This window comes from Capra hircus, chromosome 2 (assembly GCF_001704415.2).
Source record: "Capra hircus breed San Clemente chromosome 2, ASM170441v1, whole genome shotgun sequence".
NCBI classification, from domain to species: domain Eukaryota; kingdom Metazoa; phylum Chordata; class Mammalia; order Artiodactyla; family Bovidae; genus Capra; species Capra hircus.
In genome coordinates this window covers 73852908-73870064 of record NC_030809.1, presented here as the reverse complement: position 1 = coordinate 73870064, position 17157 = coordinate 73852908, and the positions used below count along the sequence as shown (strand labels likewise).

At 38.0% G+C, this 17157-nt stretch overlaps 1 protein-coding gene across 5 annotated transcripts in view; it reads right to left on the bottom strand.

Annotated features, from left to right (window-relative positions):
- ACMSD (aminocarboxymuconate semialdehyde decarboxylase) overlaps positions 1062-17157 on the bottom strand; it is a 63190-nt gene continuing 47094 nt past the window's right edge. For 2 of the 5 annotated variants that reach the window (XM_013969990.2, XM_013970003.2), the window contains exons 10-11: positions 6931-7029; positions 1062-2376 (exon numbers count right to left, since the gene is read on the bottom strand). In XM_013969990.2, coding sequence (XP_013825444.2) covers positions 2314-2376; positions 6931-7029 — 162 coding nt within the window. In that variant the 3' untranslated portion in view covers positions 1062-2313. Of the gene's footprint in view, positions 2377-5678; positions 6152-6930; positions 7030-17157 lie in introns of those variants that run through there. The other 3 variants (XM_005676200.3, XM_013969992.2, XM_013969999.2) reach the window with 3 other exon arrangements.

Below are 17157 nucleotides of genomic sequence, written 5' to 3'. Positions count from 1 at the left end.
CTTCTCTGGCCAGCTTTTCCGTGTCATCCCTGTTTCTCCCTTGCTCACAAGCTCTGTCCCAGCTCTTTTCTGCCTCAGAGCCTTTGCTGCTCTAGCCCTTCCCCAGAATACTCTTCTCCATGGCCATTTCTTTCTGTTACTCAAGTCTTAGTTCAAAGTCCTCTTTAAACAGGTATTCTCTGGCCCTACAACTTAATGTTTTATCTCCCATCCTTCCCCGAGTCATTCTATACATCTTGTTTTAATTTCTGCATAATGTTTATCAGTATAAGAAAAGTTTCCTCCCTTCCTCCTTTCCGTCCCTCCCTCCTCCTTCCCTCTTGCTCTCCATTTCTCCTTTCTTTGTCCTCCCTCCTTTATTTGTTTACAGTTTCTTACCTACAGGTTGTAGGTTTCATCAGAGAACAGATTTTATCCTTTTTGTTAACTTTCTATGTCCCCAGTGTGTGGAACTGCCTTACAACCCTGGCATATCACATAAATACTCTGTGAATATGAATATACCCCAAATCTATTTAAACTATGTATTTATGGTTGCTTTTCATAATAAAGCAGTCATCAAACACTATGTTTAAAGTGCTCAAATACAGAATATTTAAAAAGAAACAAGACATTTTCCCCTAAAGAATGGGGAAGTAAAAAATAATAACATATGCTTCATGTTGCTGTTTGACTCAACTTTTTCTTTTAAAGCAGACTGGAGTAACAAGCAAAGTGTTGGGTGGGTAAAGTCTTAGAAAGCAACAGGAGAAGAAAGAAGGAAATGGAGTTATAGACTAAAATAAAGAAAATAATAAGATGAGTGTAGTTTAGCAAAGATTAAATCAGTACAATTTACATGTCATACTCAACTCTTGACTAATAGGAGGGAAAAGAAGTATGAATGAATCAAGAGGATGGGACTTCCCTGGTGGTCCAGTGGTTAAGACTGTGTTTCCACTGCATGGGGCATGGATTCAACCCCTTGTCAGGGAACTAAGATCCCTCATGCCATGGCGAGGCCAAAAAACCCCACACAAAAACAAAAAACAAGCCAGAAAACCACAATTAGAGCAAGCGGGTAATTTTGAAAAATTACGTTTTAGAATTCAGCCAGAGGTACATGAACCACAGATGTTAATCACCCCTCTCAGAACCAAGTTCATCTTCAGCAGCCCAGGTGGAACGAATAGAAATGCAGTCAGTATAACAGTCTACCCTGGTATTGCCCTGCTCAACCTCCGCAGCTTGCTTTACACAGTCTGCTCGGTATTTCAAATGGAAAGAGTTTCTGGTAAAAATAAATTATATACTGAAACTTCTCTCCAGAATAGATAAGTTCTTATTCATATGGAAACTATGTTCCCATTGTTTTGCCTTCCTATTTACCATCTTCCAACTCTTAACATGCTTTATTCATTTTTATAGACTCATCTCGAGTTCCAGCTTCTGTGAAGATGTGCCCAAAGTTGGAATCAAATGAATTTTTCTTAACTGAAATTCTGTGACATGCGTTTTTTATTGCTTAGTAATTATTCCACAAACATGTATTTTGCCTCCTTAATTGGGCTGTAAGTTCCTAGAGATTATGGAAAATGTGTTGGACTCTAAAGCATTCCCAGCCCACTTCTGAGCTAATGGAAGGTATTTAAAGTGAATAAAAATAGGTTATTTGGGACCTATTAACCAGTCCATTCTGAAGAAGATCAGCCCTGGGATTTCTTTGGAAGGAATGATGCTAAAGCTGAAACTCCAGTACTTTGGCCACCTCATGCGAAGAGTTGACTCATTGGAAAAGACTCTGATGCTAGGAGGGATTGGGGGCAGGAGGAGAAGGGGACGACAGAGGATGAGATGGCTGGATGGCATCACCGACTCGATGGACGTGAGTCTGAGAGTTGAACTCTGGGAGTTGGTGATGGATAGGGAGGCCTGGAGTGCTGGGATTCATGGGGTCTCAAAGAGTCGGACACGACTGAGCGACTGAACTGAACTGAACTGAACAAATATTTGCTCAAGGTAGAGAACCTACATAAACCCTCTAGGATGAATCTGTTATTTTTTTTCATATGAATCATTAATGGCATTTTGCTTTTTATTTCTGCCATTAATTTTAAAGGCTGTAGGAAAATAATTTTTGCACATGAAATAATGTGCTGTTTTTCAGAATAAAAACATGAGAATCGTTTTTGTTATGAATAGTTTAGGGTATTTGGATATATTCTATTTCTGGATAAAAGAGTTCAAAATAGGATTTCAATAATGCATATGTGATACGTATTTAAAAGCAAAAGTAAAATGTCTTCTTGAAATTTGCCTTTGTAATAAATTCAGTCATTCAAATTGTTTCCTTTCAAGACCCAAAAATTCTAGGGCATTGCCAGCTTTGAGTTTATCCTGAAAAAGAAAAGAAAAGGTTTTACTTTAAAGCATTATTTAATGGCTGTTTTAAAGTACTTACTAACTGTCTTCAGGTTTTTAAAAACTCAGTTCCCCAATGTGAGAGAAGAATACTAGGTGTTTAAACAATGATCTCTTGACCCATGTTTTGCCACACTATTTTAAAAATTATACTCATATATTTGTATTGAACAATATTTTAAAAGCAAAAAATGAATGATGGGTGGTATATTTGTGCTTTAATTATTTTCTGTACTTCTCAAATATATTGACAATCATAGACAAAACATGGTAGAGGTTTTAAATTTTTGAACATGTAAATAATGTATTATTTACATTATAGCTAATGTAGAAAATATATAATTTTATATTTTTTAATAGTAGCAGTTTCTAATGAAATATTTCTGCAAATGCATTTTATATTAAATAGTAAGTACAATGATAAGTTTAAGCATATTATAAACAGAATTATGGGATGACCCAACAATTCCGCTTCTAAATATATCCAACAGAATTTTTAAAGTATCAAACAGATACTTGAAAGGGAATGTTCATAATAGTACTCTGCATAGCAGCTGAAAGAAACAGCACAAGTATACATCAACAGATGAGCAGGCTTTTAAACGTGGTATACACATAAATGGAATATTCAGCCCCCAAAAGGAATGTTCTTTTTTCTTTCAGGTTTATTGAGATATGATTAATATACAACACTGTATAAGTTTAAGATGTACAAGTTATCCTTCAATTAAAAAATAAATTTAAAAAATTATGACAATAAAGGTTTAAAAATAAAATAACATAAAAGTAAAAAAAAAAGTACAACATAATGATCTGACTTGTATACATCATGAAATGAATACCATAATAAGTTTAGTGGGTATCCATCATCTCATATGGACACAACATTAAAGAAATAGAAAAAATATTTTTTCTCTTGGGATAAGAAGTCTTAGTATTTAGTCTCTTAATAACTTTCATATGTAACATATAGCAGTGTTAATTATATTTATCCTGTTGTACATTACAGTCCTGGTGGCTCAGTGGTAGAGAATTTGCCTGTCAATGCAGAATATACGGGTTTGATCCCTGGATTTGGAAGAGCCACTGAAGAAGGAAATGGCGACCCACTCTTGTATTCTTGCCTGGGAAATCCCATGGGCAGAGGAGCCTGGTGGGCTGCAGTACATGAGGTCATAAAAGAGTCGGACACGACTGAATGAGCATAAGAAGATTACAATCCTAGTACTTATTTATCTTTTAACTGGAAATGTGTACCTTTTGACTGCCTTCTCTAATTCCCCCTTTGTCCCTTTATTTGAAATCTAACTTTGAAATTTGGTTGTAGAAGGAGGGGAGGAGACTTTTAACAAGGAAAACCCTCCTAGGAAAATGACTTCTTTGGTAACTTCAACAGGACCCTTCAATGAGTTTTAAGAATTACTTGGAGTCAAATACAGAGAAAAGGTACAGCTTAGGTACCACTACCTTCTCCGTATATGTGTTGTCCTTTCACATGACCCTGAATAAGAGTCTCAGAATATTGTACAACTATGTACATTGATAAGTTTCACATGAGAAAAAGACTGCCAAGTTTTTTTCACCTTCTCCCCAGCTATAGATTAGATCTGCTCCACGGAAAAAGCTCCTGTGATTTGAGAGTTAACTTTGTGATACCCTAATTGATATATGCCTAGCTTGCAAAGGACAGGCATGCAGCTGAGAGTGGAAGGAAACATGTATGGGGTTGTGTAACATCCATACCATTAGTGTGTATCTGTGTATCATGACCACGTCAGGGTTCTCACATAGGCTTGCAGAGTGGGTAATTTGAGGCAAGGAGCTCTCACTTGGGGTTCTTCCGTGATTCACCCTGGGTCATCCTTCTGTAAAGGAAGACTTCAGAAATAAAGGCTGCTGCTCTGAAAACCTATTTGCTTTACTTTTTAAAATATGTTGGTACCAAGTATCCTTTGAAGGTGATACATTTTGGTGTATTGGATAGAGACCTGATCCTGGAGTTAGGAGATTTGGAGTTGAGTTTATGTGCTATAATCCAGCAATTATATCCCTTTGGCAAATCACTTAACACCCAAGTCTCATTTTCCTCCTCTGCATCTGCCTGGTGGAATGCATTTGCCTATCTCTCAGTGTTGTTGTGCTCATCAAATGGATTTATTTATTTCATTAAAAAAATTTTAAGTGAAATTTTACCTTCATGTGGCTCAAAATTCAAAAGATAAGAAATGTGTTTCCTTTTACTAGTACTGCCCAACCACTACTTTTTCTTCCCAGACTTATCAGTTTCTTATCTGTTCTTCCAGAGATATTTTATTCATATATAAGCAAATTCTTATATGTAGGTTTATAATTTTTTTCACAAATGGATAGTGAGCTATTTACAAATGAAAGTATGTGCATTTTTGGTACCTTTCTTAATATATCTTAGAAATTGATTTTTAATACTTTTTAATGGCTATACTGACCTGATGGACATGAGTTTGAGTAAACTCCAGGAGTTGGTGATGGGCAGGGAGGCCTGGCGTGCTGCTATTCATGGGGTCGCAAAGAGTCAGACACGACTGAGCGACTGAACTGAACTGAACTGAATGGCTATATAGACTCCATTGTATAGACATACTATTATTTATTTAACTATTCCCCTGTAGATTGTTTTTAGTCTTTATTACAATGTTATGATGAGTAACATGTAACGTTACAGAATATCATGTATTTATGACTGCATGCAATTTTTATTCAAGATTTTCTGAAAACTCGAAAGTGATAGACGTAAAATTAAATAACAAAGGCATATAATAGTAATTATTATTATTCCACTAAAGTCTTAATCAGGATATTTGACATGGAGTTGGAGTAGACTCTGTGAAATAGTGAAGGACAGGGAAGCCTGGCATGCTGCAGTTCATGGGTCGCAGAGTCGGACACGACTTTGCAACTGAACAATAACAACAGGATACTTGGGGTAGTCTGGTTTTAGTTTAATTTTCATTAATGTTATAGGAAGTTTTTCATTTTCAACTCTTGATATAAAAAGTAGAGAAAATCTTAGTATTGCTTTCTACTTTAATAAGTATATATTTAACAATTATATGAGCTCAGTCGGTAAAGAATCTGCCTGCAATTCAGGAGACCTGGGTTAATTTCCTGGGTCAGGAAGATCCCCTGGAGAAGGAAATGGCAACCCATTCCAGTATTCTTTCCTGGAGAATCCCATGGACAGAGGAGCCTGGGGGGCTACAGTCCATGGGATTGCAAAAGTAGGACACGACTTGGTGACTAAACCACCACTACCGTTTAACAATTCAGGATTTTTAGTTCCTTAAGGTGGGTAAGTGCCAAAGGAGACACTTCCTGTTTAAAGCAGTCCAAGGTTTCCCAGTTAATAACTTGTGACTAGTATATATCAAAATGTGCTCTTCTTGGCATCTGTTAATGTGCTTCAAGTTTCTAAGAAGATGTGATGAGCTGTATCCCTAACAATTAGAGTAAAGAATTAGAGTTGAAGAGAACTTTTGGATCCTAGTTTAGAAGAGAGTCAAGTCTCATACAAAAGGGTTATGACTGAGACTTTTGTAAAATTTTTTAAGAATTTACATCTCCGTGTTTTCATTTTGGCATCCCTGGCCCCTAGTGGTGAAGTCTTAGGAAGAACTTGTTTCATTGTGAGCGGGTGTGGAATGGGATTTGCATGCTCAGTCGGTCTGATTCTTGTCTCCTTTGGCTCCTGCACTGGCAGGGGGATTCTTTACCACTGTAGGATGGGAAAGTCAAAATGTTAGTTGCTCACTCATGTCTGACTCTTTGCAACTCCATGGATTGTAGCCTGCTAGGCTCCTCCATCCATGGAATTCTCCAGACAAGAATACTGGAGTGGGTAGACATTTCCTTCTTCAGAGGTTCTTCCTGACCCAGGGATCAAACCAGCATTTAAGGTGGGCTCTTTACCGTCTGAGCCACCAGAGAAGCCCATGGGATGTGAAGGGGATGGCAAAGGAGAGGAAATTTGGGGACACAGTGCCTCATTTTAAGCTCATTTTGTTTCAGGAACCTAAGGGGCAGAATAGGAAGTGTCAGCATTAAGACACATTTAGCCACCCTAAAAGTCACATGCTGAAAGAAAAACAAAATCCAGTTGCTTGAGGGTTCTGCATCATTGAGTCCTGTTAATCAAGACTTGAGTCTAGATATCCAAATTACTAGAATCATTACAACTTTGGAGATTGGTAGATTTATAATAGAAACATGTTTTCTTATTCATCTAACATGCAAATCTAAATATATTATTATAATATGCTTCTTTACCGTTTTCTTTGTCTTTATGAATTAGTTGTACTAGGTTCACTTTCAGCTTTTTAACTTTCCTTTGTTCTTTAATAGATCAGCCGATTCTAAAGATCAAGCAACAGTTCTAGAAATACTAAGTGCAACAATTTCTCTGTCCTTTGCTATCCCGTATCAAAGTGCTCTGAAACCAAACACAGTTAGATCAGGAAAATTCAGGAATAAGATCATGAAGTAAAAGGCACATACCTTGGTTTCTGCATCAAATTCTCCCATGGATTCTATCAGTTTCCCAGGTTCCAACTCACCTAGTGGGAAGGGGTAATCAGTTCCCAAAATGACTTTATCCTAAAAAAAGAAAAATTTTATCCCTACTTTTTTAAAAAGCATCAAAGAACCTCTTATAAACTTAATTATATTTGCAAACACTCCTATGGTAAAATAACAAAATTTTCCCTGATTAATGGAAGCAAATTGATTTTGAAGTTTTAGGATTTAATGGCTTCAAATCGTATTCTGACATTTTGTCCAGCAGGTGGCGTTATTAGGTCTCTTAAAACTGCAAATAAACCTCTATCCTCCCTTGTTTTTCCTAAGGAACTGAATTGCAGAATACTCAAATCTAAGAAGCAGGCATTTATTTAATAAAACATGCTAATGTCTTCAGATGAAATTAATGATTCTATGTTTCTTAAAATGATGCATTGCAATTGACTCCACAATTCTTGAAAATATACTAGGGTTAGAAAGGAAAACATAAAAAACTAATAACTGGATGAAATGAATGAAAAGAAAAGAAACAAAAACTAACCAGTTCCCACCCTCCCCCAAACAATTACTATCTCTGTAAACTAGATTGTGTTTTTTAATGATGTAGCTTTGAAATTCTATTTGATACTTTGTATGAGAAAGCACACAGTCTTGTCTGTCTGCAAATACATAAAGCAGTATGTCAAGTAATGTGCTAAAATCTAGATTGCCCTGGTCAACAAAACAGAAATGGGGACAGAGAGGGATCAAGATGGCAGAATAGGAAGATGCCTAGTTCACCCCCTGTCACACCTGAATTACACTGCTGAACAGGGCAACTATCTCTGAGAATGACCTGAAGGCTAGTAGAAAAGACATAAAGAACCACAACTTGACAGACAGAAGGGTGGAGACACTGGCTGTCAGGATTCACATTCTTGGCATGGTGACTCACAAGCAGGAGGGAGGAAAATCAACTGTGGAGGTCCTACCTGAGGAGCCAGGTGTCCCAGTCCCACACTGAGGTCACCAGCCTGGTCCTGCACTGGGAAGATGAGCACCCAGAATGTCTGGCTTTGAAAACCAGTGGGGCCTATGTTTAGAACTAGAGGCTGGAGGCCCATCCTTAAAGGGCACATGCAAAAACTTACTTGCTCCAAGTCCCTATGCAGAAGCTGCAGTTTGAAAGGAGTCTGGTTCAGACATACTTGCTGATCTTAGAGAGTCTTGTGGAGAAACAGGGGGCAGCTGGGACTCCCCTTGGGAACTGACATGCTTGTGGCAGCTGTTTCATTATCTCTCTCTACCATGCTGACGCAGGCCCTGGTGGTTGCTTTTTTGGAATTCTCCCTCTAGCCTGTTAGCGCCCGGGTTAGCCCCAAGTACCAGCACATCTGCAACACCCAGCCTTGCTACAATAAAAGGGCTCATGCAGCCCATACAGGGGACAGTCTTGGAGAATCTGACCCTGGTGATCAAAGGGGAACATGCTGCTGGGCTTCTTTAGGACAAGTCATTTCTCCAAGATTGAGAGTTGTAACCAACTACATAATACATAGGAGTAAACTTGGAGACTTAGGCAAATTCAGGAGACAGAGGAGTATGTTTCAAACAAAAGAACATGACAAAACTGAAGAAAAAGACCTAAATGAAGTGAAGATAACCAATCTACCCGAGAAAGAGTTTAAGGTAATGATTGTAAAGATGCTTACCAAACTCAGGGTAAGAATGGATGAACAAATGAGAACTTGAACAAAGAGTTAGAAATTATAAAAAAGAACCAATAAGAGTTGAAGAATACAATAACAGCAATGAAGTATACATTAGAGGGAGTCACTGGTAGAGTAGATGATACTGAAGAATGGGTAAGTGATATGGAAGACAGAGTAGTAATAATCACCTAAGCCAAACAGGAAAAATAAAAATAATTTTAAAAAATGAGGATAGTTTAAGGGACGTTTGGGACAACATGAAGTGTACTAACATTTGCGTTATAGGTGTCCCAGAAGGAGAAGAGAGAAAGGATAGAAATAGTATTTGAAGAAATAATAGCTGTAAACTTCCCTAAGAAGGAAACAAGCATCCAGGTCCAGGTAACATGCTGCTGCTGCTGCTGCTAAGTCGCTTCAGTCGTGTCCGACTCAGTGTGACCCCATAGACAGCAGCCCACCAGGCTCCCCCGTCCCTGGGATTCTCTAGGCAAGAATACTGGAGTGGGTTGCCATTTCCTTCTCTAATGCATGAAAGTGAAAAGTGAAAGTGAAGTCACTCAGTCATGTCCGACTCTTAGTGACTCCAGGGACTGCAGCCTACCAGGCTCCTCTATCCATGGGATTTTCCAGGTAACATAAAGAGTCCAAAACAAGATGAACCCAAAGAAATCCATACCAAGACATAATTAAAATGGCAAAAGTTGAGAAAGAATTTTGAGGGTAACAAGAGGAAATCAATTAGTCACATACATGGGGATCCCATAAGGCTATCAGCTGATTTTTCAGCAGAAAATCTGCAGGCCGGAAAAGAATGGCATGATGTAATTAAAGTGATGAAAGGTATTCCTGAGATGAATATAGCATTGTAAGTCAACCGTAGTTTAATTTTAAAAAATACAATGGATAAGAATATGATATATTTGTGTAATGGCATAGTATACAGTGTTCAATGAACAAATTTTGGAGAAAAAGACAGAAATAATCCCTCTCCTCAGAAACCTCATGATCTAGTAAGAGAGACACTAAATTAATAATCAATAACAAATCCATCTATTGAAATAAAATAAGAGGAACATATTTTCAACTAGAAATTTTACTTCTGGTAAGTATCCCACTCATATGCATGTAATAGAAATATTTCAAGGAAATTAATTGCAACATTATTGTAGTAGCAAAACACTATCAAATTAAATTATAGCATATCCCAAAATAAAAAGGAGTGAAGGATAATTGCATATGCTGAAATGAAATAATCACCAAGTTATATTGTAAACAGGAATGATCTTCACAGCAGACACTTAACACTACATTGTGAATGAATCTTGTAATTGAGAAAATACAATGTAATAGCTGTCAAATGGAATTTACTAAAGCTAATTCAAATATCATATGATACTGCTTATATGTGTAATCTAAATGGTACAAATGAACCTTTTTACAAAACAGAAATTGAGTCACAGATGTAGAAGACAAAGAGATTGGGATCGGCACATACACATTCCATTCAGTTCAGTCTCTCAGTCGTGTCCAACTCTTTGCGACCCCATGGACTGAAGCATGCCAGGCTTCCCTGTCTATCACCAACCCTGGGAGCTTATTCAAACTCATGTCCATCAAGTTGGTCATGCCATCCAACCATATCATCCTCTGTCATCCTCTTTTCCCACCTTCAATCTTTCCCAGCATCAGGGTCTTTTCAAATGAGTCAGTTCTTTGGATCAGGTGGCCAAAGTATTGGAGTTTCAGCTTCAGCATCAGTCCTCCCAGGGAATATTCAGGACGGATTTACTTTAGGATTGATTGGTTGGATCTTCTTGCAGTCCAAGAGACTCTCAAGAGTCTTCTCCAACACCACAGTTCAAAAGCATCAATTCTTTGGGGCTCAGCTTTCTTTATAGTCCAACTCTCACATCTGTACATGACTACCGGAAAAACCATAGCTTTGACTATAGAGACCTTTGTTGGCAAAGTAATGTCTACTTTTTAATATGCTGTCTAGGTTTGTCATAGCTTTTCTTCCAAGGAGCAAGTATCTTTTAATTTCATGTCTGCAGTCACCATCTGCAGTGATTTTGGAGCTCAAAAAAACGGAAATCTCTCACTGTTTCCATTGTTTCCCCGTCTATTTGCCATGAAGTGATGGGACCAGATGCCATGATCTTAGTTTTTAGAATGTTGAGTTTTAAGCCAACTTTTTGCTCTCCTCTTTCACTTTCATCAAGAGGCTCTTTAGTTCTTTGCTTTCTGCCATAAGGGTGGTGTCATCTGCATATCTGGGGTTATTGGTATTTCTCCCAGCAATCTTGATTGCAGCTTGTGCTTTATGCAGCTCAGCGTATCACATGATGTACTCTGCATAAAAGTTAAACAAGCAGGGTAACAATATATAGCCTTGATGTACTCCTTTCCCGATTTGGAACCAATCTTGTTCCATGTCCAGTTCTAACTGTTGCTTCCTAACCTGCATACAGATTTCTCAGGAGGCAGGTCTGGTAGTCTGGTATTCCCATCTCTTGAAGAATTTTCCACAGTTTGTTGTGATCCATATAGTCAGTTGGCATAGTCAGTAAAGCAGAAGTAGATGTTTTTCTGGAACTCTCTTGCTTTGTCAGTGATTCAACAGATGTTGGCAGTTTGATCTCTGGTTCCTTGCCTTTTCCAAATCCAGCTTGAACATCTGGAAGCTCATGGTTCACATACTGTTGAAGCCTAGCTTGGAGAATTTTGAGCATTACTTTGCTAGTGTGTGAGATGAGTGCATTTATGCAGTAGTTTGAACATTCTTTGGCATTGACTTTCTCTGGGATTGGAATGAAAACTCCTTTCATTACTCTATATTGTAATGACCTATATAGGAACAGAATCTAGAAACGAATGGATATAGGTATATGTATGATGAATAATGTATATGTATATAATGAAATATGATTCACTTAATAGACAGTGGAAACTAACATAACATTGTAAAGCAACTATACTCCTATAAAAATAATTAATAAGAAGAAAGAGAAAGTTATAAAGACGGGAAAACAAAGTCTAGGACAATGTATTTGCTATGCTCATATTTCTGTTTCTAATAAGGAACCTATAGAAACACAAATATATTTGTATGGTAAAGTCTATTTCACAAATGGTAGCCAAGAAAGAAGATAGTTTCTTGAGAAACAAGATGGTGAGGAACAAGGATGCCTGCTGTGCTACAGTTCACGGGGTCACAAAGAGTCGGACATGACTGGGCAACTGAACAACAACAGCAACAGCAGCCGAAAAACAAGTAATATTAGGTGTCTCCACAAATGAAGACTAGGATTCAGGGCTGTAGGAGATGCCCCTTTTTCTCTTTTGGGGATATAATTCACATACCACAAAATTCACTCTTTAAAACTGTACAGTTCAATGTGTTTTAGTATATTCATGAATTTCTGTTCTCATTCCCACTAATTTCAGAACATTTTTATCACCTTAAAGTAATCTGCATACTCATTAGCAGGCACTCCTTGTTACCTCCTGCTTCTAGACCCTGTAAACACTAATTTATCTTCTGTGTCTATGGAATTGCTTCTTCTGACATTTCATGTAAATAGAATCATGCGGTATGTCACCTTCATTTAGAATATCATTTTCAAGATTCATCCATGCTATAGCCTGAATCAGTACTTCATTTTGTTTTGGGCCAAATAATATTCCATTGAATAGATATACCACATTGTGTTTATCCATTCATCAGATGATGGATATGTGGTGGTTTCTACTTTTTGGCCATTATGGTAACGCTTCTCTGAACAAGTGTTTTCATATGAAAACCTTTTCCCTTCTCCTGGTATATACCTAGAGTGGAGTTGCTGGATCATATGATAAGTCCATATTTAACATTTAGAGAAATGGTTTTTCGCAGTGGCTGCAGCATTCGACATTCTCAACAGCAATGTGTGAAGGTCCCAATTTCTCCAAATCCTTACCAACGCTTGTTATTGTCCATTTTTTTAAACTATAGCTATCATGGTAGGTGTAAAGTGATATCTCACTGTGGTTTCAATTTGCATTTCTGTAACGACAAATTACTTTACTAGTGTGTGAGATGAGTGCAATTGTGCGGTAGTTTGAGCATTCTTCGGCATTGCCTTTCTTTGGGATTGGAATAAAAACTGACCTTTTCCAGTCTTGTGGCCACTGCTGAGTTTTCCAAATTTGCTGGCATATTGAGTGCAGCACTTTCACAGCATCATCTTTCAGGATTTGAAATAGCTCAATTGGAATTCCATCACCTCCACTAGCTTTGTTCGTAGTGTTGCTTTCCAAGGCCCACTTGACTTCACATTCCAGGATGTCTGGCTCTAGATTAGTGATCACATCATCATGATTATCTTGGTCGTGAAGATCTTTTTTGTATAGTTCTTCTGTGTATTCTTGCCACCTCTTAATATCTTCTGCTTCTGTTAGGTCCATACCATTTCTGTCCTTTATTGAGCCCATCTTTGGGATTTCTTTGAAGGGAATGATGTTGAAGCTGAAACTCCAGTATTTTGGCCACCTCATGTGAAGAGTTGACTCATTGGAAAAGACTCTGATGCTGGAAAGGATTAGGGGCATGAGGAGAAGGGAACGACAGAGGATGAGATGGCTGGATGGCATCACTGACTTGATGGACGTGAGTCTGAGTGAACTCCGGGAGTTAGTGATGGACAGGGAGGCCTGGCATGCTGCGATTCATGGGGTCACAAAGAGTCAGACACAACTGAGCGACTGAACTGAACTGAACTGAACGACAAATTATGTTGAACATCTTTCCATGTGCTCATTGGCCATTTGTATGTCTTTGAAGGAATATCTATATGTCCTTTGTGTCTATTCAAGCCCATGTGTTTCCTTTTTATTGTTGAGTTGCCAGAGTTCTTTATAGTTTCTAAATACTAGAGATATACCAGATGTATGATTTATAGATATTTTCTTCATTCTGTGGCTTGTCTTTTCACTTCATTGGTTGTATCTTTTGAAGCCCAAATTTTAGAATTTTGGTGAATTTAATTATTTTCTTTGGTTGCTTTTGTTTTTGGTGTCATAGTCAAGAAATTATTGCCTAAACATCATGAAGATTTGCAACTAAGTTTTCTTTTAAGAGCTTGTAGTTTTAGCTCTTCCCTCTAGGACTTTGGTCCATTTTGAGTTAACTTTTGTGTATTTTGAGTGTGAAGAAGAGATCCAACTTATTCTTTTTATGCATGTGGATATTCCATTATGCCACTACAATATATTGAAAATACTATTCTTTCTTTATTGACTTGTATTGGTACTTTTGTTCAGAATAAGTTATCTTTATGTCTGTTTTTAAGCCACCATCACTCAGTTTTGATTATCCTATATATCTGTGTAGAAACTTTTGAAATTGAGAGTGTGAGTCCTCCAGTTCTGTTCTTTTTTAAAATCATTTTGTCCATTCTGGGTCCCTTGTATGAATTTTAGCGTCAACTTGTCAATTCCTGTGAAGACAAACAAAACAAACCCTGGATTTTTGATAGGGATTGCATTCAATCTGTAGATCAATGTGAGGAGTATGGTCATTTAACATTAAGTTTTCCAAAAGATGAACATGGGATGTCTTTCCATTTATTTAAGTCTTCTATAATTTTCTTCAACAGTATTTTGTAATTTAGTGTCCAAGTCTTCACTTCTTTAGTTGAATTTACTGCTAAGTATTTTTATTCTTCTTGATATTTTTGTAAATGGAATTGTCTCCTCAATTTCATTTACGGATTATTCAATGCTAGTATATAGAAATGTGGGTAATTTTTGTATATTTATCTTATATATTTGTATATATTTTATGTATTTATTCTAGAACCTTGCTGAATCTCTTTATTAGCCCTGATGCTTTATTTATGGGTTCTCTAGATTTTGTATATACAAAGTCATGTCATCTGCAAATAATTTTGCTTCTTTCTTTCCAATTTTTATGCCTTTTATTTATTTTTCTTGCCTAATTTCCCTGGCTACAATCTCTAGTACAATGTTGAATGGAAGAGGTGAGAGCAGAACTTTTCAATCTTTTGCCATTAAGTATGATGTTAGTTTTTCCCTTGTCTTCTTTTCACAGCCATTTGTAAGGCCTCCTCAGACAGCCATTTTGCTTTTTTGCATTTGTTTTCCATGGGGATGGTCTTGATCCCTGTCTCTTGTACAATGTCACGAACCTCCATCCATAATTCATCAGGCACTCTATCTATCAGATCTAGGCCCTTAAATCTATTTCTCACTTCCACTGTATAATCATAAGGGATTTGATTTAGGTCATACATGAATGGTCTAGTGGTTTTCCCTGCTTTCTTCCATTAAGTCTGAATTTGGCAATAAAGAGTTCATGATCTGAGCCACAGTCAGCTCCTGGTCTTGTTTTTCTTGACTGTAGAGAGCTTCTCCATCTTTGGCTGCAAAGAATATAATCAATCTGATTTCATCAATCTGGTGATGTCCATGTGCAGAGTCTTCTCTTGTGTTGTTGGAAGGGGGTGTTTGCTATGACCAGTGCATTTTCTTGGCAAAACTCTATTAGTCTTTGCCCTGCTTCATTCCGTATTCCAGGGCCAAATTTGCCTGTTACTCCAGGTGTTTCTTGACTTCCTACTTTTGCATTCTAATCCCCTATAATGAAAAGGACATCTTTTTTGGGTGTTAGTTCTAAAAGGTCTTGTAGGTCTTCATAGAACCATTCAACTTCAGCTTCTCCTTTGACTGTGTGGATCACAATAAACTGTGGAAAATTCTGAAAGAGATGGGAATACCAGACCACCTGACCTGCCTCTTGAGAAACCTGTATGCAGGTCAGGAAGCAACAGTTAGAACTGGACATGGAACAACAGACTGGTTCCAAATAGGAAAAGGAGTATGTCAAGGCTGTATATTGTCACCCTGCTTATTTAACTACTATGCAGAGTACATCATGAGAAACACTGGGCTGGAGGAAGCACAAGCTGGAATCAAGATTGCCAGGAGAAATATCAATAACCTCAGATATGCAGATGAACCCACTCTCATGGCAGAAAGTGAAGAGGAACTAAAAAGCCTCTTGATGAAAGTGAAAGAGGAGAGTGAAAAAGTTGGCTTAAAGCTCAACATTCATAAAACTAAGATCATGGCATCTTGTCCCATCACTTCATGGGAACTAGATGGGGAAAGAGTGGAAACAGCATCAGACTTTATTTTTTGGGGCTCCAAAATCACTGCAGATGGTGACTGCAGCCATGCAATTAAAAGATGCTTTCTCCTTGGAAGGAAAGTTATGACCAATTTAGATAGCATATTCAAAAGCAGAGACATTACTTTGCCAACAAAGGTCCGTCTAGTCAAGGCTATGGCTTTACCAGTGGTCAGGTATGGATGTGAGAGTCGGACTGTGAAGAAAGCTGAGCGCCGAAGAATTGATGCTTTTGAACTGTGGTGTTGGAGAAGACTCTTGAGAGTCCCTTGGACTGCAAGGAGATCCAACCAGTCCATTCTGAAGGAGATCAGCCCTGGGATTTCTTTGGAGAGAATGATGCTGAAGCTGAAACTCCAATACTTTGGCCACCTCATATGAAGATTTGACTCATTGGAAAAGACTCAGATGCTGGGAGGGATTGGGGGCAGGAGGAAAAGGGGACGACAGAGGATGAGATGGCTGGATGGCATCACGTACTCGATGGACGTGAGTCTGAGTGAACTCTGGGAGTTGGTGATGGACAGGGAGGCCTGGCGTGCTGCCATTCATGGGGTCACGAAGAGTCAGACACGACTGAGCAACTGCACTGATGATGTTAGTTGTGGATTTTTCATAGATGTCCTTTATCAGATAGTGGAACTTCCTTTCTACCAGTTTTTGAGTGTTTTCATCATGAAAGACTGTTGGAGTTTGTTGAGTGCTTTTTCTACATATATAGTTTAGTATTCTTGATAAACTACTTGAGCAATTTTCTGATAGACTTTATCGAGCTTAAAAGCCCCTCCTGCTGCTGTTTGCTGCTGTTTAATTGTGAATTTGTGTCTGACTTTTTTGTGACCCCATAGACTATAGCCCTCTAGGCTCCTCTGTCAATGGGATTTTCCAGGCAAGAATACTAGAGTGGTTTGCTATTTCTTCTCCAGGGGATCTTCCTGACCCAGGGGTTGAACCTGGGTCTTCTGCACTGGCAGGCAGATTCTTTACCACTGAGCCACCAGGGAAGCCAAAATCCCCTCCTAGGAAATCCATTCAGTTGACTATTAGTCTTGAAACTCATCTAAGAACTTTAACCAATGAAAAGAGGCAAAGAGGCTAATTGTCCTTAACTAGATAGTCATCTCCATTTTTAAAATATAGTCTAATAATAACTGTCTAACCATTTTTCCCCTATAAAATGACTCTGCCAAGATAGAATCTTTGAATTGGGCTCTTCAGAAAGCTTCTTCATTTGAAATAAAACTCTGACCTATGCTTATAGTCAGTCTTGAGAGTGGTTTTGTGTGTTGAAGGGATGAAGGCTTGAATATATGAAAGAGGGAAGTC